This window comes from Rasamsonia byssochlamydoides (genome assembly GCF_041956645.1).
Source record: "Rasamsonia byssochlamydoides strain NRRL 3658 unplaced genomic scaffold VTN77scaffold_2, whole genome shotgun sequence".
Classification (NCBI taxonomy): Eukaryota; Fungi; Ascomycota; class Eurotiomycetes; order Eurotiales; family Trichocomaceae; genus Rasamsonia; species Rasamsonia byssochlamydoides.
The window spans coordinates 938,254-957,904 of record NW_027192385.1 but is presented as its reverse complement, the minus strand read 5'-3'; the positions used below and the strand labels follow the sequence as shown (position 1 = coordinate 957,904).

The following is a 19,651-nucleotide window of genomic DNA, read 5'->3' as shown; positions in this document are numbered from 1 at the left end:
CCTGGGCTCTTTTTGTGTCATTCTTCATCACTGCCACGTTGATCTTCGCTACCTTTTTATGCTGCATTCTTCTGCTGCGTGGTTGAGTGCGATCTTAAAGGTACTGGATAGGGACATGAGAAAACAGGCGCGCTATGTCGTCAGATGTCTAGCCGAGCAGGCTCTCAGGAGTGTACTGCCTTCTGTATTGATTCCTCAGTTGCTTTTAAGGGTGTGACAGACCTTTTGCTTTCTTTCACTTGGCGAGAAATTCATTTGACTGTCCTTATAGTAAACACAAAATTTGTTTTCTAGCCTTGACAATTAGAGGATAATGAGCCTTCCCGTTTCTTTCGCTAGATGGTAAATGATGGACATTAGCGGATATACGGAGTAAAGTGCTCGAAAGGATATTCCCCAAGCGAACGGTATAGATCAAATTGATGAGAGATTTTCCAGCGCGGTATCTAATCCATTATCTTTTTCAGATTAGATCAGTTATCTCTAAAGAGTATCGATATCTGTAGATTTGGTCGATTCGGATTAAGGTCTGGGTGGAGCTCCGATATTTTGCGTTGTTTGTCATGCTAACTCACGTGACTACACAAACTGCAACTGCGGATGCACCAACAAACTGTACGAAAAAGTTTCTTCCTTGCTTTCCTTTCTTCCTCATTCTCCCAAGGGTGCTTGAGCCCTCCTGGTCAGCACCACTTCGAGCCCTGACTTTATTAACAATTCAATTAACAATCCAATTGATTCTTTTTCACGCTTCTGTATTATATTTCTGATTTTTTTTAAGACTAATTACCTTTTCCCATCCTGCACCTCTCACCATGCCTCCCCGGATAAACACCTCTCGGGTCTCCAATTCTCTCCTCCCCTACCTATCCTCTTCCTCAACTTCCTCCTCTTCCTCATCCTTCTCTCTACTTCAGAATCCCTCTCATCCTTCTTCTCTAGTATCAAACTGCAAGTCACAATGCTCTCAACGCCCCTTCTCATCATCCTTCAACCCTCAAACCCGACTACGGAGAGCCATGTTCGAGTGGTTGAATGGAGAGGGCGCAGCATTGAAGCATCACATTCCCGGTAGCACCAATTATCTAACCGATCTCAAAGAGCGGAATAGTGCGGCCAGGGCCCAGGAGAATGCCTCGAAAGAGTCATCATCCGACGCCAGCAGTGGAGAAGTGGGAGCTATCGCACCACCAACAGGCGGTAATAGGCCTTTCCCTCAAAATCCCGCGTTCGTCAGCGAACCCATCCTGAGTGAGGCACTTCGCAATGAGATCTACGAACGAGTGGTGACACAAAAGAAGAGCGTGCGTGCTGTCAGTGTTGAGTTGGGCGTCGACATGAGAAGGGTCGCTGCCGTGGTGAGGCTGGTAGAGTTAGAAAAAAGATGGAGAAAGCAGGTATGTTTGATACCAACAGCCCATGTCCTTTCTTCTCGTCTTCAGTTGCGATGATGAGCAAAATCGATTAGTCTTGAAGACTCGTGCACCATTCCCAGCACAAGGATGTTTACTCGAAAAATTACAACTCTCTGAAGCAACTGCTGTCGCAATTCTATGAATTCTATTCAACAAAAAAATCTTTATAGCAGTCATGCTGACGACTTTCCAACAGGGGAAACCTCTTGCGCTTCCATACGCACGGGCCATCCATGAGATGATCCCCACGACACCGCTGGCGGGGCCTGGAGAGCGCCAAGTAGCACATGAATCAATTAACGACCTTCCAGTCCATCGTCTAACAGATCCACAAATCTTTTACCCTGTGTCTGAGTCACGACAATTTACCCGTGTTGATGCCGGTCGGGTGTTTTCAGGTGCTCCGGCTCTGGAACACGGTGAGGAGTCACCGTTCAACCCCGACGACCCATCCGACACGACAAGCATGTACACACGGAATCCAAACAAGATAGAGCGTGTTGGAAAGGGTGACGATGAGCACGAGGTCCTGCTTCCAGCGGACGCTCGTATTCCCCACCCACATCTGGTCGCTTTTGAGAAAGACCGTCTTAACAACCCGGGAGAATACCGAGAACGGATGGAGAAATATGAGGAGCGCCTCAAGAAAATTGAGGAAGCCGAGCAGGAGCAGAAGAGAATTGCGAAGGAGAAGCTCGAGAAGCGTATTACCAAGGTCCAGCCGGAAGGCTCACGATTCGAATTCCGGTTCAAGGACGTCGTAGTCAGCAAGGAGACTACAGGTCCTGACGGACGTGGGGCTGCAGCTCCAGGACGCCGGTATGGTGTGCCCACGTATGACCGGAAGAAGGGCCAGGTCAAGATCCCAACGAAGGTCGAAGTTTGACCTGGCTGTTTTTCTTTCTTCACTGGATTTTTTACGATACGGCAATGCGGTTTCTTCTCATGGGGCTTTTTTCCCCCATTTCCTCAGCGATTCCCTTGTATTCATGTACAGTACAATACCTCCTAGATGTATTACTATACCACGGACGTCACAATGCTATCTGGCCGTCAGGCATCAAGGCTTACGACATATGGAACTGTCCCTAACGATGTATGATGGATGTTATATATTCTCCCGTATTATTTGATGTTGGCCAAAAGGAGTCAATCATTCTTTTGGCCAAGGATCTTCTACAGATATTAATTAATACGTGCGCTACGTTGTGTGGATGTGTGGATTTGTTTCAAGAAGAGATCATTATGAATTATGAATTATGATTATGAATATATTCTATCCAAGTCAACAAAGCTCAAGCGCTAAAATGGGATTTATACAGTGCATCATTGTCTTCAATGCACCATGGATCAAACAACAACAATAAAAACACAAGTGATGAAGTCTCTCCCACCCATTCATTATATATCTCGTTTGTTCGTCTCGACATTTCTTTAATTGATTGACTGATTGATCAACAACATTGCCAGGACAAAAAAAAAAGAAACGCAAGACGGAAAGTATGTCTTCCTCGACGCGAGTCCCCAGTGTGTAGATTGCATAGCATTATTATTGCAGTGCATTTCGAATCAGAATCAGGCCTCAAGCCGGAAAAAAAAATCGATTTTTTAATTCAAGCCTTCGCATTCCTCCTCGCAGCCGCTTCAGCAGTGAGTTTCAGTGCCGCAGGCGCATCGTCCTGGGGCATATACAGCTCGACGAGCTGGAAACAAGGCACAGGCGCGGAGGAGAAGTCAGGATTGCTGAGGAGGGCCTCCATCTCTGTTCTTGTGCGGACTTGGTATGTCCTTGTCTTGAAGGGTTGCTGCCCCTGGACCTGGGCTTGGGCTTGAGTCCGCCCCCGCTCGCCGCTAAAGGCTTTGACTAGATCGAGGTGGTTCCATGGTTGGATGTCGTTGTATTCGGCGTTCCAGCCGTGGATGTATCGTTCGATGGTGTAGCGGTTGTTGCAGATTATGAAACTAGCAGCCACATATCAGCGTTTGTCCAGCGTCTGTCAGCAGATAGATGGCAGTTCTTAAAGATTGATAGAATGTCATGAGCTGGTAAAGTCAATAGGCTGGATCACTCACACGACGATGTTCAAGCCTTGTCTGATCATGGTACTGACTTCCTGTGCCGTCATCTGGAAGCTGCCGTCTCCAACGAAGAGGATGACTCGTTGATTCTCTCCGGCCTCTCTCGCTGCAAGAGCAGCTCCCAGACACGCTCCAACAGAATACCCAATGCTGCCCCAAAGAACCTGGCTGATCGCCGTGACATCCTTCGGGAACCTGGTCTCCCAGATGCCAAAGTTCGCCGTGCCAGTATCGGTGATGATAATGTCCTTCTCTCGCAGCCAGCGGCCGATTGCGGGCCACAGCCAGTTGTGCGTGATGGACGAGTTTGTCGGCGTGCCTGTCCCGCTGATCGTGGGCTTGTTCGTCGGGATAGGCCCTGGGTGGACGTTGCTCAGCGTGCCCATTCTCGCGATGACTTTGCGGAGGACGCCCTTCATCCGCACTTGCGGATACTGTGAATACCGGACCTGAACACGGTCACTGTCGAAGTCGATCGTATTCAGCTGACTTGTCCGGTAGGTGAACCCGGCCGTGTTGAAGTCAGACTTCAGCGGCCCAATACTGAGGATCAGATCGGCGGCCTCGACTCGTTCGCGAACGCCTTCGTTGGACCCGTCGCCAGCGTAGACTCCGCCGTAGTTGGCCAGGGTCTCGTCCACGGCGCCTTTGCCCATGGGCGTGACGAAGGTGGGCAGGTTCGACTTCTCGACCAGGTCGTGGACGACGTCCAGGGCGCGGTGACGGATTGCGCCCGCGTCCACGAGGATGACTGGATTTTTGGCCGCATGTAGATAGCGGAGGACGACATCGACGACGTACTCCTCCTTTTCTTCCTCGTTGACAGGCTCGGTCAGGTCGATCGGTGTCTGGAGACGTTCTCCCTCGACTTTCTTCTGTACCATGTCCGTGGGCAAGGCGATGTATACTGGCCGACTTTGGATCCAGCATTCCCTCAAAGCGTGATCGATCAGGGTGGGTGCTTCCAGGGGATCAGTGAGCTTGACGCTGGCGCAGGCAACGCTTGCAGCCATGTTGGAGAAGACATTGAAGTCGCCATTCCCGAGCGTGTGATGAAGGAGGATGTGATCTCTCTGTGACAGGGTACTCGGCTGTCCAACGATGTGGACAATGGGGACGTGCTCTGAGTATGCTCCGGCAATACCATTGATGGCAGACAGTTCCCCGACGCCGAACGCGGTGATGAGGGCAGAGATGCCCTTGATTCGAGCGTATCCATCGGCAGAGTAGGCTGTATCTCATCAGAGCGGATCAGACGAGTCAGGGTCAGTGTCACACACCAGCGTTCAGTTCATTGCAGTTGCCCACCCATTTCAGCCCAGCTTTGGGGATGTAGTCGAGTGCAGTGAGATTGTAATCACCTGGAGTTGACTCTCTATTAATATTGTTCTTTCAATTCCATGAAGTACTCAAGACACGAGACTCAACTTACCAGGAACACCCTGAATAGATCGGATACCCAGCTGATACAGCCGCGTAAAGAGATACTGCGCAATGTCTACCGGAGTCTTGAGCTCCAAAGTGCGAATGTCAGTTGGCATGTTGTGTGTATGATATTTTCTTTTGACTTCCGAGGAATCTTGTAACCCACTGTGTTGAGAGAAGACAGGCCATGGTAGAATTCCAGTCCGGCAGAGACGGCCTTATCAAGACTTATATTATAGTACAGGAGCTGGAGGCAATCTCTCGACAGGTAGCGTTATCCATGGAACAGGAGCATTCGTCCAGCTCGGGTCAGATCAGACCGTGCTTGCTCATGGAGGTGATGGCAATCGCGTGGTGTTGCATCATGAGGATGACAACATGATAGATGATTTTACTAGCATTAGAGACCGTATAACGTTATTTGGGACTCAAACCTTGTAAGGTTGGCTGGTTGACTGACTTGCAAGAGTTGCATCTGCTGGGATTGGCAGGAACTGATGCATAGTAGTAGTGAGGTAGTGTTCAATGTCTTCTAACCCCCAATGCAAGCTTTTGCCCATGTCCTTATAGAAAAACACTCAGTGAAACCAAAATAGAACAACCAACGGGGAAAAGAACTATTGATTGGAGAGGCAAAAAAAATCTGCGGAAAGAGGCATTGCTGTCACACGATGTGTTCGAGAACGACGGGCCGAGATCTCGGAACGGGTGATCGATCATTACAATCGGCATACCTACAGATCTGCATACGTCAGCGTACAGTTTATCAACTAGGCCGTAACGAGGAGGATATACAGTGTGTACTCCGTACATGTCGATACTTCATCACATTACCTGAGGAAAGATTCCGAAGTGTCCCGTTCGAAGGACAGAATCGGAGTCGGACATAAATCAGGAGACCGACGGCCACATCACCTGACAACTATACCTCTCGCCATTACCTACCACAGGAAGATGCATTCGATAGTCCTTGCTTTTTCCCTTTGACTTCCAAGGATATCAATCTTGAGATGCTTGTCTGATTGTAAGATCGCTGGACGACAATGACGATGAATAATGATGACAGAGCATCATATCATGCAGAGGCACGATCATGGCAGTATTGTCTGGGATATACTGAAATATCCTTTCGCCCTAACTCATATAGTACACAGAATGACTATATCTGTGAAAGGTTACTATCTCTCGTGTCAGATTCAATTGAATCCGTTCGTTGTTGACGTTTTACGCGAGAGGAACGAAATAATACTACTCCTAGTCATCTCACACAATAAAAATGGTTGCAAAGGCAAGAAAATACCACTCAATGCAGTTTGTGGTTCAGCTGGCAGTTGGAGGTCTAATCAGTGGTCACTTCAGATTGGCATCAACGGCTTTGGCAGAATTGGACGAATTGTATGTTGCTATTCCTCGAGTGTTCGACTTGAATTGGAACTAACCAAATACTTTTTTTTAGGTCTGTCGAATCGCGTGAGCTGAATTCCTTCTTTCTTACGACGCGAAATTAACCATCTTCTTAACGATCTGCAGCCTCGAGCACAATGGAGTCGACGCGAATGACCCCTTCATCCAACCAGCCTATTAGACAAGTTTTGTTGATTGACGGCTGGATTGATTACTGAATGCTCAGGCATACATGATGAAATACGATTCGATCCACGGTCAACTGAAAGGCCCGGTCGAAGCAGACGGATCCGATCTGGTGGTCAACGGACACCGGATCCGCTTCGTCAACGACAAGGACTCTGTCTTGCACCGCTGGCCAAGGTCGTTCACGAGACCTTCGGCATCGTTGAAGGCCTGATCACCACCGTTCATTCTCTACGGCCACGCAGAAGACCGTCGATGGGCCGTCGGCTAAAGACTGGCAGAGTGGGCGGACGGCGGCCCAGAATATCATCCCCAGCAGCACCGGCGCTGCCAAAACTGTTGGCGAGGTAATACCGTTGTTGAATGGCAGACTCACGGGCATGGCGTTTTGTGTCCCGACGGCGGATGTGTCGGTCGTCGATTTCACCGTCCGCACTGAGAAGGCCGTCACAGATGAGCAGATCAAGCAGGCTGCTGAAAATGAACTGCAAGGTACGTATAAGCGAACTACATCCAATCCTGGTTAAAGGAAGAAGAAGGAGGAGGAGACCGTGTCGTTTCCTCGCATATGGCTGAGTGACCGTGAGGTGATATCACGCATCCTGGTCTACACCGAGGACGACGTACTCTCCTCCGATCTGAAGGGTGATGCACATTCGTCCATCTTCGACGCCAAGGCTGGCATTTGAACGAGCATTTCGTCAAGTTGGTGTCGTGGTACGATAACGAATGGGGTTCTCGTACAGGGTGGTCGATTTCGTTTGTGAGAAGTACTGTACAGTACATATATCAGCACATCTTCAACTTGGTTCTGGCGGGAAATCGACAGAATATACTGCCAAAGTTGACGGGGTCTCTGTTTAAAGCAGATGCAGGTATAGCATTAGTATACAGAGGTGGAACCGATACTAATTGCACAGATCTCTCATGTGCGATGATTAGTTAGTTAGACTCTTCATTCTCGTCGCTGTTGAGGTTATTGTATAATATAACGTCTGACCTTTTATTCTAAATCGGAATCAACCACGCAATTGCCTTTTCCTTCTTTCTTTCCTTTTCCATTTCCTTTTCTTTTTTGACAATCGTAATGAAATCTCATTATGAACTGATGAACCCGAAGTCCTGTACACATACAGTACATACATACATACCTACCTAACTTCCTTAATTTAATCATCGTTCGTTCGCAACAACTTCCCCTTCTCCTCTTACTAGTAGCCATTTAACATTGTAGCACTAATTATTATTCCATCCAATGCTCAACATTCTCCACCTTATTTTTTATTTTTTCCCCTAGTTCACTTCCCCCTCCGTTCCCCCCCACTCTACCTACCCACTTAGCATGAAAACCGAACCCGAAACTGAACCTGAACCGCACAAACGAACAAAATCGGGAAAAAAAAGTCCACAAAACAAAACAAATTTCAAAAAAAAAAAAAGAAAAAGGGTAGTAAAAAAATACAGGACAATGACCAGACTGGGGTTCGATCCCAGGACCTTATCGGCACAGCCATAATACCCATCTCCTTCACCCTGAAGGGGGGGATTCAGAAGGTGGGGATGCGTTTCCGCAGACTGTTAACGATACGTGATAACCAACTACACCATCCGGCCTTGTTTGATATTTGTCTTTGGGGGCAGGAGGGATATTTCTGTAGATTGATTGATTTATTGAGCGAGAGCAGGGGTTGATGAGAGGAGGATAGGATAGGATTCCATGCACGAAGGAAGAAGGGAGAACAAATAAAAACTCTGTGAGGAGGAGGAGGAGGAGGAGGAGGAGAAGAAGAAGAAGAAGAAGAAGAAGAAGAAGAAGAAGAAGAAGAAGGAAAAATAGTGAGTTCATTGTATTCGTTCATCCATCCATCCATATCCACCCATACACACTTTTTGTGTGTTTCTGTATTCGTCTGCTTGCGGCTCCTGTCCGCATAAATATAATAGAAATATTCTTTCTTTCTGTGTTCACTGCTCACTCATAAACACCGTCAAACAAGAGCAAGACCTAACCCAACCCAACTCAATCAATCCACCCACCCAAAAATCGAAGACCGAGACGAGAATAATAACAGATGTGTATATATATACAAGAATGGGTAAGATAATAAGAACGGAGAAAGTGGTATCCCTGATATAATGAGATGAGACAAGAATGAGTCAAAACTTTTTTTTCTGGAGAGTTGAGATTGTTGTGTTGCTGATTTCATTACACTCCCCTCCACACAACACTCCCCGGTAAGAGATTCTCTTTCAACACGGTGAGCTCGTTCTGCAGCAGACGGTTCTCTTCCTGCAGCTCGCGGATGTATGCCAGCGCGTTGGTCAGAATCTCCGACTTGTTCTGCTGGCCGTCCCGGTTGAGAGAAGACGACGACTTCCGCGTCCCTCCCTTATTTGCGGCTTGGGCTGCCGATTTGGGGATTGCGTTGCCCAGGGCGAGGAATTTGGCGTTCATGTTGGTGCGGTATCGCTTTTCGATCGCGTTATGTGCTGCTTTCTTCCGCTTCATTACTGCGGTCATCTCTGTGTCTGTTTGCGGTTTTGACGATGTTGTCGATTTTGAAGATGTCGTCGTCGTCGATTCTGATGCTTTTCGAGACGCTGCGTCTTCTTCTTTGCTTGACGACGCAGGGCTCGAAACGGCCTTTTCTGACGAATCCTCTTTCACTGTCGACGGTGCATCAGAGCTGGGAGATTTCTTGACAGGTCGGTCGGAGACATTCGACCGGGCGAGATCTTTATCTGTCGTCTCCTCGCGAGGACGCTTGATCCCAATCGACCTCGTGGGCGACGGCCTCTCGCTTTTGGATAGAGAAGGGGACCAAGCATCGCTTTCTGCATCCTGTACTAATATCAGCAACTGGCGCTCTTCTCTCTTCTGTCATCGCAGGCTGACATACTGAAGCTAGCGACGAACACGAGAGCGCGTCTTCCGGAGCTTGTCCGGACGAGGTATACCCATTGAAAGCTTCTGGGGAACCCGACGTGCTGGTAGCATAAGCTAGGGGTTCGACGAAATCATTGGGCAGGTCAAACGACGGCTCGTCAAACGGGATATCCCAAGGCAGGAGGTCCATCGCGTCTTTCCCGATCCAGTCGGCATCCGAAGGTTGGAAGGACATTAGGGACGAAGGGTCAATATGGTGGTCTTGGAAATCGGCCATGTCGGAGACCATGGACATTTCGAGTGGTTGATACCAAGTCATGACAGCGATCTATATATGTACACTGAATCAGCATATCAATTCATATCGATTGGTGAGCTATTTTGGTGGATAGACGTACTGTGCTGAGGTTTATGAGAGCCGTGACTAATCAACAAGGTACCACTAGGATACCTAAAAGTGGCAGTGCACTGATCAAGTCTGCAGGTCTTAGTAAGTAAATCAATTTGTTGTGGGCTAGAAATATATTAAAGTAGAGCGATGGTATAATCCAACAGGTGAGGAAACGTCTTGGTTGGATGAGTACGATCGGCCTGACGGCCCCCCGTTGATATATCTTGCAGGTCGGGACCGAGTTACCGCAGCATCTCCCGCGCAGACCATTAATTAATTAATTATTATTGACGGCCTCCATGCAGCCTTCCTACTCTGTCGTGCAGGTTGGGCCTCGACTGTGTTCCATCAAGCCACTGGGGTCGCCGGAATGCTAGCCCGACAGTCGAGTCAACCCGGAGTTATGACAAGCGCAGATGTAGCCTGTCTCATCGGCGATCGCGATAAAGTACTACTATAGACTTCTCTCCCGTGTCCAGCCGAATGCCAGCCTGCCAGGTTGACAGGTTGACAGCTCTAGCGGGGCGATGGCGAGACGGAATCCAAGTTCTCCAAGCCTCTGTTAAGCCAATCCTCGTCCCGATACGGTTAGCGCCAGGGCGGTCGGCGCCGAAATCTCTTCTTCGGCCGAAGATCGGTCATCTTTGTCACGACTGCTGTCTTCGGCTCGGAACCACCTCCAGATCGATCGTACTATACGGACCGTTGACGATAGTTTCATTTTGCCTATTTCTCGTTGGTTGTCGAAGCTGTCGGAGAGGGCCGATGCAGACACAGTAAGATACCATCTCACGGAGTAGCATTTATCCCGCGTTCTTCCGCTGGCTGTGACAAGATGGGAAATATTGTTCGATCTGTTGACATCATTATTCTCGAGATGAGACGCATCGTTCGGGAGAAGCCGCGAGAAAGAATCAACAATATGTCGCACGTCTGCATAGTATGCACCGATCGTGTCTGTATACCCCGTAGTATGTCATTAAAGTTATTAGTACTCTTCCGTACTGTGTGCATAATTGGTTGATGATGATCGACGTCGGTTCCGAACCAGAACCGAACCCGAATTCGAATGCAAGGCCCTTGCAGAAGCACCATAAACAATCTTTTTCTTTTTGACAGTCATGGGGCTTGTCACGGGACTTACCCGTACATTCCTGTATGAAACGAACTCCGTACCTACATAATCTGTCTACTGTCCAGACCAGAGCAGACAGACGGTCTATTGCTAATAGAATTAATTCTATTGGTTCGAGCACGGCATAGAGATCTCCTCAACCTGGCCTGTCATCAAGCAGACCTCATACCTATGTACAGTCCTGGTACTGAGTAAACATTGCCAGAAAAAAGAATGGATCCGTAGATATGCAAATCGTGCTTTCTTCATCATTCAGGGCTGACATCCAGGGTATCCAGGATCACTGACATCAATTAATACCAAAACAGGAAAAATATTAATAACTCAAAGAATCAACATGTAGCTTGACTCATCGAGAGTTACAACTGAATGAATTATTCTTTCCTTTTAACAATAATGACTTTAAGTGCATTCTCTCTCTCTCTCTCTTTTAATTATTTTTTTTCAGGGAAAAAAAAGGAAACCATTTGCACAGATCGGAACTCACTTAGTTTTTATTCATTTCGAGGTTCTTTTTATTTTTTTTTTTATTTTTTTTATTTTTTAGCCTACCTTTGAATGCAGCAGTGCTGTATGTACATCACCCTTATATTCCTTGAGTTCTTTCCTCCCTCCCTCCCTTCTCCCTCCCTTCCTGTACTCGTAATCCTAATTCTCATCCTCAATCCTAGATTGATCTCGACCAATGGATCAATTGATCGATCTGGATCAATAATATATGACACACACGGAGAGAGAGACAGAAACAGTGATATACCACTCCTGGCCACTCCGTAAAATGTATAACAAGGCCGGATGGTGTAGTTGGTTATCACGCATCGTTAACATGCGGACTCTCTAAAAGAGTTCGAGTTAACCCGATGAGGTCCTGGGATCGAACCCCAGTCTGGTCATGTTCTTTTTTTATGTCCTTTTTATTTTGATGTTATTTTGATTGTGTGTTTGTGGATTTTTTTGTGCGGTTCAGTTTCAGTTTTCATACTAAGTGGGTGTACATACGGAGTAGCGAAGTGGGGGGATGGGGACGGAGGGGGTTGCTACTTACTAGACTAGGAAAAAAGGAAAAGAAAAATAAAAAAATTAGGTGGAGCATGTCAAACGTTGGAATCTAGACTACTCCGTAGTATCCTATTAATACAGTGTTGTATGTATGTGTGTGCTATTTAGAGTGAAGGGATAGATAGTAAGAAGAGAAGTCGTTACAAACGATGATTAGATTAAGTTCGATAAATACGTAGGGTAGGTAGATACGTATGTACATGCATACTGTAGTGTACGCTGTAATGTACTTCGGGTTCACAAGTGCAAAAGTACTCCGTACTCGACCCGATTTGCAACAGACAGATACACATCCGTATTCCATCACTGTACGTCACTTCTGTAGTCATTGGCTTCTTCCTTCCTTCCTCACTGTACATACATACACTCATCATATGCAGCACATAAACACACATCATGCATGGGTAAATAAATAAATGCCCATTAAATGCTGATCCAGAGGGAAGATAATCCTGCACCTGAACCAGAACCAAGGAGAGGACTTCAGTCAACATCTCCGAAAAACGACAAAATCATATCATATCATCATCTCACTGCTGAATTGGGTATCTGATAAATATGAAGAAAACAAAAAAAGAATTAAATCCGAAATGATCATGCAGAAGACCCTGAAACTGAAATATCCGACTATACAGATGGATGAATGATAGATGGGAGAGAGGTCTTCATCAAACTGCTTCATGCACATGAAAGGAAGAAAATGAAACGTCGACCTTCCAGTCGAGCTTCCAGGACGCAACCACCAGATCGACTGCTCTGGTCACCCCCCATTGGTTGCTACCTCGGTATCTGCGCTCCTACTGCTGCCACTCCCCGACGACCCCGGAGAGGCAATGGTCACCTTGCCATCTTTCCCGCTCGACGTCTTGTCGGCCGCTTGCCCAGCCGTCTGTCGCGATGGCGATGGCGACGCTGACTCCGACTGGACTGGCGTCAGCGCCCGAGGAGAATCCTCGTAGCCGCGCCATTTCCGCCAGCCTTCAAAATCGATCAGCGCTTGCATGCAGCCCCATTCCGTCACTTTCTGTTCTAACCAAGGAAATCCTACAGGCTAAGCAGTGTCAGATTGAGATTGAAATTCATACAGCGTGATGAAAAACATACCTTTGTCAAAAAGTCATTGCAGCCAGCAGCCAACGCCTCATGTCGATCGCTCTGCAAGCTGCTGGCCGTCAATGCCACAATGATCACCGGACTCTTGAACAACGAGATGTTCTCCAAGACGTCCTCCTGCCTCAGTGGCGTCTGAGCCTCCGTCGATCCGGCCGTCGTCGACGAAGCACTCGACCGCCCCGAAGCAGTCTTGGAGAATACCCCGATGCCATTCAGCCGCTCGAGCCTTCGAATCTCCTTGGTCGCCTCCAGTCCATTCATCACCGGCAGCTGGATATCCATCAGCACCAGATGGAACCCGCCTTGGCGCCACTTCTTCACCGCGACTTCGCCGTTCGGAGCGCACTGCCACCGCACACTCAGCCGCTTCATGAACGCCTCGAGAAGCTTCTGGTTAATCACGTTGTCTTCCACGATAAGAACATTGATCGGGGGCACGGTCCCCTCAATCAGCCCACCAAAGGTCGCTCCGCTCGGTGAGGAGCCTCCCCCCTTTTTGATCTTTCGACCAGGACGGGGAGATGCACCCCGAACGGCGGGACTCATGGCGCTGGTTGTGGGAGACTCCGGTGGCGCCGCCGGCGCTGGCGGCGTCGGGAGAGATGGAGCTGATGTACTTGTCTGCCCATTCATCGTGACGTTTGGGTCTGTAAAACACTGTCAGAGATCGTACGGCAAGCAGAATCAGTAACTTTACTATACCTTTAGCTGAAGAAGACGAAGCCACAATGGTAGGAGAGTTGGTGGTATGTCGAGTGTATGGGGGCCGGCGTGGTGCATGTCGATTGGGACGGTTCCCAGGGGACGGTAAGGGAGGCACCTTGCCGGTTGTGAGAACGGATATCGATGGAGTCTGGTGTGCACTCACACCGCTGGTCGACGACATGGAGCTCGACGGATGGGCAGGCGGCGTCGCGACATTGATCGGGACGGGCATCAACGGGAAATATTCGCCATGTTCCCCGGGCTCCGCATGGTAGTAATACGACTGCCGGGGGGAGGGTCGCGGGGTCTTGCGTTGAGGGGTATCAATGATCAAGGCCTCCTCGACCGTCTGTCCTCCGGGATAGTAGGAATCAATGATCGAGAACACGGGCTCCTCCGGGCTGAGGATCCGTTCCGGGGCCGCTGGTCGATTGGAACTTTCCCGGGGCGAGATCCGGATGATCAGGTCGGGAGAGTCAAAGACTTTTCCCAGAGAATTGGCGTATTTCCGCAGCACTTGATCCCGTAACTCATCCACGACACTGTCCTCCGCGATCGATATTAAAGTGGGGGATGCGCCGGGGCGTTTGACCCAGACCTTCCGTTGCACCATCTCGAGATGTGCTGTAGTGAACTGGTGGACGAAGGGATCACCGTGTTCGAGCAGACTGTTGACCAGATGCTGCTGCGACGGCGGCAGGAGAGACTGCCTCCGAGCGGCAAGAGTTGGGCGCCAGGAGACGCCAGCAGTATGAGCCGGGGGAAAGTCGTCGCTATTGTTGGTAGTAGCAGGACGGCTGGTGCCTTCGTCGACCGTCTCAAGGAACGAGGGACGAAAGGGCCCACCGGCCGCAGGGTTCACCGCGCGCTCTCGGACTTTTGTCGATGCTGCTTCTTGTGAAAGGCTCTCAACCTGACGTGAACCTGAGTTGGGCCGGGAGGAAGAGGTGGCGGACGGAGGAAACGTCGAATGGCCGAGAGGGGTATCACGCAGCGACGTACGACAAGAAGGAGGAGCTTCGTGTGGATGGTCTTGTTGAGTGGAACTCTTGTTTGTATCTGTACCGTGGACGTGATCGTGTTCTTCCTCTGTCTGCTGCCCTGGTCCCTCCTCGTCCTCCGTCTTCTGACCGGGTCCGCTGCACTGGTTGGCGGCAATTCCCTCAGGCTTCGCAGCAGCAGCAGCACGACCAAGGATCTCTTCCGCTGCAGTCAATTTATCCGTCGGGAGGGACGACGCGGTGCTGGGATCGGACTGCTGGGAATGGAGGTCGATGGGCTGCGGAGGGACGGAGGAGGCGGCGAGGTGGGAGCTCGACTTGCGGGTCATGTTCTCCGGATCCGCTCCAGCGCCCGCCTTGGACTGCCCCAGCAGCCACAGCAGCGACAGCTTCTTCTTCTTCTTCTTCTTCTGCTTCTTCTTCCGCGCCTTCATCAGCCAGGACAGACGATGCTCCAGCATCGTGAGGAGAGGGAGCAGCCCTGCCCTTTATCCGCTGCTGCTGCTGCTGCGGGGAGATAAGACGAAAGGACGCCGTTCTGGAGTGTTCTGGACGATCCTTGCTGACTTACATGGGTTAGATCACCTCATCGTCGACCAACTAACAGCAACAGCAACCTGATATGTCACTTGGCATGGGACTGTAAGCTCGTAATTATGTATTTCCAGTGACTGAATTGATCCAGGACAACAGGCACTGGCGTCGAGTACATATATCAGAATGTCCATTCAAAGTCGCCAACTCTCACAACCAGTAAACGACACGTGAAATTGGTGCTCTCTAGGAAAAACCAATAATTTATCCTTTACTGCATATACTGCATTAATAACAGCAAAGGGATTACCTAATAGGTAGACATGGCACGAGTTGAAACACCCGGGCAGCTGAGACAACACATACACAGCTCCGCTCTGACTGGGCTGGCCGGAAATCTGGAGGGGCAGGGTTGTTCCTGTTCTTGTTCTTGTTAGATTTGGGGTTTTGCAGAGGACCCCTAGTTCTTGACTGGATGGGGCTAATTAAGATTAACTGTACAGTATTAATATGGTTGACTACAGCTACGTATACCCAGCCTTGTGGCTTGTTCAATTAACTAGAGGCGAGTAAGTAAGGAAGGATCTCGTTTTCTTACGTTGCAGTTGGTTAAGGTTAATTTAGCTGCTGCGTCTTTGTTCTTTTTCAGATCGCGGCTCCATCTGATTCTGCTGGTCTGGACTGATGTGGTCCTTTCTGAACCGTCAATGGCACATAACCTAAGTGCTGTACCTGACGAAAGGACCACGACTACTGTACAAAGATGGATCCTGTTATCGACAGGGGTCAAATAATAGTGGCCGAACTTGAACGTCTGTAGGTACAAGGTACGGAGGACTCAACCGTGTGCAGCCAGTTCCTACCTACCTACCTCATAATTGGTCGTGATGATGAGGGGTTGACTGGATGGTACCTATTATATGCGTGCGACGTGTACCCAATCAATAATCAATCAATGGACGCAGGAAAAGGTAATTGTACCTCCACCTCAACAAAATCATTAAATCAGTCAGTTAATTTGATCCAATTAATCAAGTAGGCCAAGATTCCTCAAACGTTGGTAATAGGTGATAAATAATAGGTAATAAAGACAAGATAGGAAGACATGCTTGAGGAAACGACCCAAGTAAATGATGAATTCTTCGGCAAATAGTTGTTTTTAATTATTTTACACACAAGGGGAGATATGGGAGTCCGTCTATAGTAGATACAGATCACTCCAGCCAGCTGAGGCCCAGGGCCTTCGTTTTCTAGTCTACTATGTAACGAACCCAAATCCCATTAGCTAGTGGGTCTTAGAAGCTATGAGGTAGTTCAGAACGAAGAGACTAAGCTGGGGGAGAAAGAAGCTATCTACGAGGTCCAGCGAGATATCTCACAGATTCTGCCGGTCATATGCCTCACCGCCTAATGCACCGCCTAGTTCGGACCGTCACATACTATAGCACCCTTATGATGAAAATACCAGTCTTCTCCTTGGAAAAGGAATCACCCTTGAGAGTAGGAAGACTAAGTAGGATTAGCAAATAGTAGTTTCAAACCAGCTTACAATTAATAGCTTTATGATTAATCCTTATAGGGGAGGTAGAAGAGTGAGGGACTTGAGGATATTGTTATTAATAGCCTATTATTGCTTATAGTAATATGTATTAGGGGAAGCAATATCATGGTTAAATATAGAGGGAAGTTGTCTTCATTCATTAGAAATAGCGACTTGGTGAAGATTCAATCATAAAAGGAGCTCATCTTGGCTTCATCCATGTAAGAAAAATGATATAGATATATGGACTACTAGACCGCAGCACCGTGTTGAGGTGCGAGCTCATTACTGGCGAAGTAAATGAACTCTAATTCGTCGTGTGTTGATCTTCGTACCTTGTAGACTAAATACAAGAACATCGCTTTTGTTCTGATCCACTCTCTTTTTCATCGTTTATTCTATTCATCAACGTGGCGGGTTCTTATGTACTGTACAGTACTTCGTACACTATCATTATATGCTGAGTCGTCATAAACTTTTCTTGGAATGATTGCAAAAGCTTCTGTTCAATTCTTCTCCGATCGTTCCTCCTTCTCCGTCGGTTGGGAGTCTACCATGGTCACGGTCCCGTGACTCTCCAGATCACCTGGTCGTCCCGTACCTCTGGCCAGCACGCTCTTGCCGGTGTCCACCGTTCCATCCTCATTGTCACTCGGTTGCCCTCCGTTCTTCTCTTGCTCGAGCTCCTCGAGCATCTCGTCCACCGTTTTGCCGGATTCCTTGGCCGCTCGAAAAAGTTTGCGGTTCCGCAGCCGCCAGATAATATGGCTGGTAAAGATTCCCCCCTCTAGAAGAAGGCTAAACAGAGAGAAATTAGACAAAAGCATTTTCTCTTGCTTGAAAAAAAGGAACAACTTACACTAGGATGTACAGAATACCACCGAGGATATCGAAGGACCCCTCTGCCGCTTGTCGAGGTTAGTCTCGAAGACTGTATAACCTTCTAAGGTAATAAAGGTACATACCCAAAGAAAGCAGAGAGAAGAGAGCACCCAGGCTGTCAATGCTCAGAAACACCCAGTCTGCGAGAATATTGTCAGATAAAGCTTCTCAATAACGTTAGTGTGCGGAACTGACTGATTCCGATCACTCGCCCATCTCTCTTCCACAGTTCGAAGTAGGGCGGTATCAATCCTAGCACAACCATGATGCTTGCAATAATGCCAAACAATAACGCTGGCCATGTGATGCCTTTATTGTACGGTATCTGTTTGCTATCAGTCTCCTGCTCATAGAATACGGGATGACAACTTACCCGAAGAGTGAGAATAAAAAGAGCTTCGATGCCTCCACTCAAAGCGGCCGCCCCAATCACCAGGGCGGTGACTTTTAGAAGGTGGTAATTGCTGTTGCGTATATGGTCAATATCTTTCCAGAAACATGAATGATTCAACGTGGACCCACTGGTTATAGTATAGAATCTGACCCCAGCTAACAAAAGAGAAGAACCCAAAGAGCTGGGGCTGTATCTGCAGGGGAATATTGACTTTCTGTATTCTCCTAGTTAGATAGCCAGAAACAATCTCAAACAAGAGTGATCTGTGGCAGAGGATCGAACCTGAAGAATCATATAGATACCGAAAGGTATCGCACCTGAAGCAGATAAGTCAGTATTTCTTTCGACGTATTCAAAGCATTGCCTGAAGATCATCTTTGAGCGAAGTCACATACAGCCAGCCCACAACAGCATCATACTCGCCGGCAACCCATCGGTCTTCTTGTGTCTCCAATTGTGCCAGATTTGTGGGACTAACTGGATGCACCAGAAGACCGTGCCGATCGTGCCCAGCACATTGGCCGCCACGGGGATATTCTGGCTATCCGACATGACGGCAGTTGAGTAATGTCCTCCTGTCACAGCCTTGATCTGTGTTCTGAAGGGAAATAACTGAATCCCGCCCAGAAAATGCGAGCACGGTTCCCAATCTTTAGGGTAAAATAAAAAAAGCGGAAGCCTAGCCGTAACCAAAAATCACCTAGCGAATAATCCGAACCGAGAAATTATACATGTAGGCTCTGTAGATATCTTGACATAGCAAGAACAAGATGATGTGCTAAATGGAACAAGTTAAAGCGGGCCGGTAAGATCGACTCAATCTCATCAGATAGTGGCAATTCGCCGCGGCGGGTTAAGCCGGGAAGGAAAGTTTGCAATTCTTCACAGGGAAAGAACTACACACGATCCCCGTTGTTGAAGCTGCTGTCAATTAGCTTGTCTCCTATAGAAACTGAATTCCGTCGGCAAATATCTGTAGTTCCTACCTTCGTTGAGCTAGAAACCAGATGTTTCAAGCCGGACAGGGAAATTCTTCTCCATCCAGGAGAGCTTCAATTAGAAGGAGAGGTAAGAAAAATAAAAAGAACCCAAAAGGTTGTTTATGAAGAGAAGATAATCACAAGGAAGAAAACAAGAGAAAGAAATACTGTTCTGATGAAGCCTTCTCTCTTCCTGCCAAGATGACGAACTAGGCCCAAAATGAAGAAAGAAATGGAAGTGCCACTCAGACTAAAAGAAAAGTAAGAAATCATCCATAAACTGGAGAATCGACATCCACGCCACCATTAGCCACAATGGAAGAGCGAACTCTCAAGCGGTGTAATAATCGTATATTATTAACAAGAAGGAAGAAAAGAAATATCTGATAGGGCGGTCAGGTTTCAGATGATTTGATTTAATGCGATAATGAGAACGCCAAGAATGGAAGGTCGGCGGAGGATGGATTCTCACGCAGTCACGCACACATCATGGGGGAATAATCAGCCCAGACTTCGAGCTT

The 19,651-nt window shown here is 48.1% G+C and overlaps 5 protein-coding genes and 2 non-coding genes across 7 annotated transcripts; 2 read left to right on the top strand and 5 right to left on the bottom strand.

The window, feature by feature from the left end:
- Positions 1-815: 815 nt before the first annotated feature.
- Positions 816-2,301, top strand: VTN77DRAFT_2883 (mitochondrial 37S ribosomal protein mS45; the record flags this gene model as incomplete). The annotated part of the gene is made up of 2 exons (XM_069418771.1): positions 816-1,397; positions 1,612-2,301. 2 exons carry the CDS (start codon positions 816-818, stop codon positions 2,299-2,301), a joined length of 1,272 nt encoding a protein of 423 aa, XP_069282364.1.
- A 727-nt stretch (positions 2,302-3,028) lies between these two features.
- On the bottom strand, positions 3,029-5,035 carry VTN77DRAFT_2882 (uncharacterized protein; the record flags this gene model as incomplete). The annotated part of the gene is made up of 4 exons (XM_069418770.1): positions 3,029-3,377; positions 3,489-4,725; positions 4,775-4,855; positions 4,927-5,035. 4 exons carry the CDS (start codon positions 5,033-5,035, stop codon positions 3,029-3,031), a joined length of 1,776 nt encoding a protein of 591 aa, XP_069282363.1.
- Positions 5,036-7,978: 2,943 nt separating this feature from the next.
- VTN77DRAFT_t8 lies at positions 7,979-8,123 on the bottom strand. The gene has a single exon. It is a non-coding gene; the product is annotated as a tRNA-Val (tRNA).
- Positions 8,124-8,715: 592 nt separating this feature from the next.
- On the bottom strand, positions 8,716-9,715 carry VTN77DRAFT_2881 (uncharacterized protein; the record flags this gene model as incomplete). Its single annotated transcript, XM_069418769.1, has 2 exons — positions 8,716-9,351; positions 9,410-9,715. The coding sequence occupies 2 exons, from the start codon at positions 9,713-9,715 to the stop codon at positions 8,716-8,718; spliced, it is 942 nt and encodes a 313-aa protein (XP_069282362.1).
- A 1,996-nt stretch (positions 9,716-11,711) lies between these two features.
- On the top strand, positions 11,712-11,815 carry VTN77DRAFT_t9. Its single transcript has one exon. It is a non-coding gene; the product is annotated as a tRNA-Val (tRNA).
- Positions 11,816-12,741: 926 nt separating this feature from the next.
- VTN77DRAFT_2880 (uncharacterized protein) lies at positions 12,742-15,261 on the bottom strand (the record flags this gene model as incomplete). The annotated part of the gene is made up of 3 exons (XM_069418768.1): positions 12,742-13,032; positions 13,086-13,741; positions 13,797-15,261. 3 exons carry the CDS (start codon positions 15,259-15,261, stop codon positions 12,742-12,744), a joined length of 2,412 nt encoding a protein of 803 aa, XP_069282361.1.
- A 2,119-nt stretch (positions 15,262-17,380) lies between these two features.
- On the bottom strand, positions 17,381-18,702 carry VTN77DRAFT_2879 (uncharacterized protein; the record flags this gene model as incomplete). Its single annotated transcript, XM_069418766.1, has 8 exons — positions 17,381-17,672; positions 17,734-17,782; positions 17,840-17,896; positions 17,952-18,081; positions 18,130-18,220; positions 18,279-18,364; positions 18,433-18,467; positions 18,546-18,702. 8 exons carry the CDS (start codon positions 18,700-18,702, stop codon positions 17,381-17,383), a joined length of 897 nt encoding a protein of 298 aa, XP_069282360.1.
- Positions 18,703-19,651: the final 949 nt, after the last annotated feature.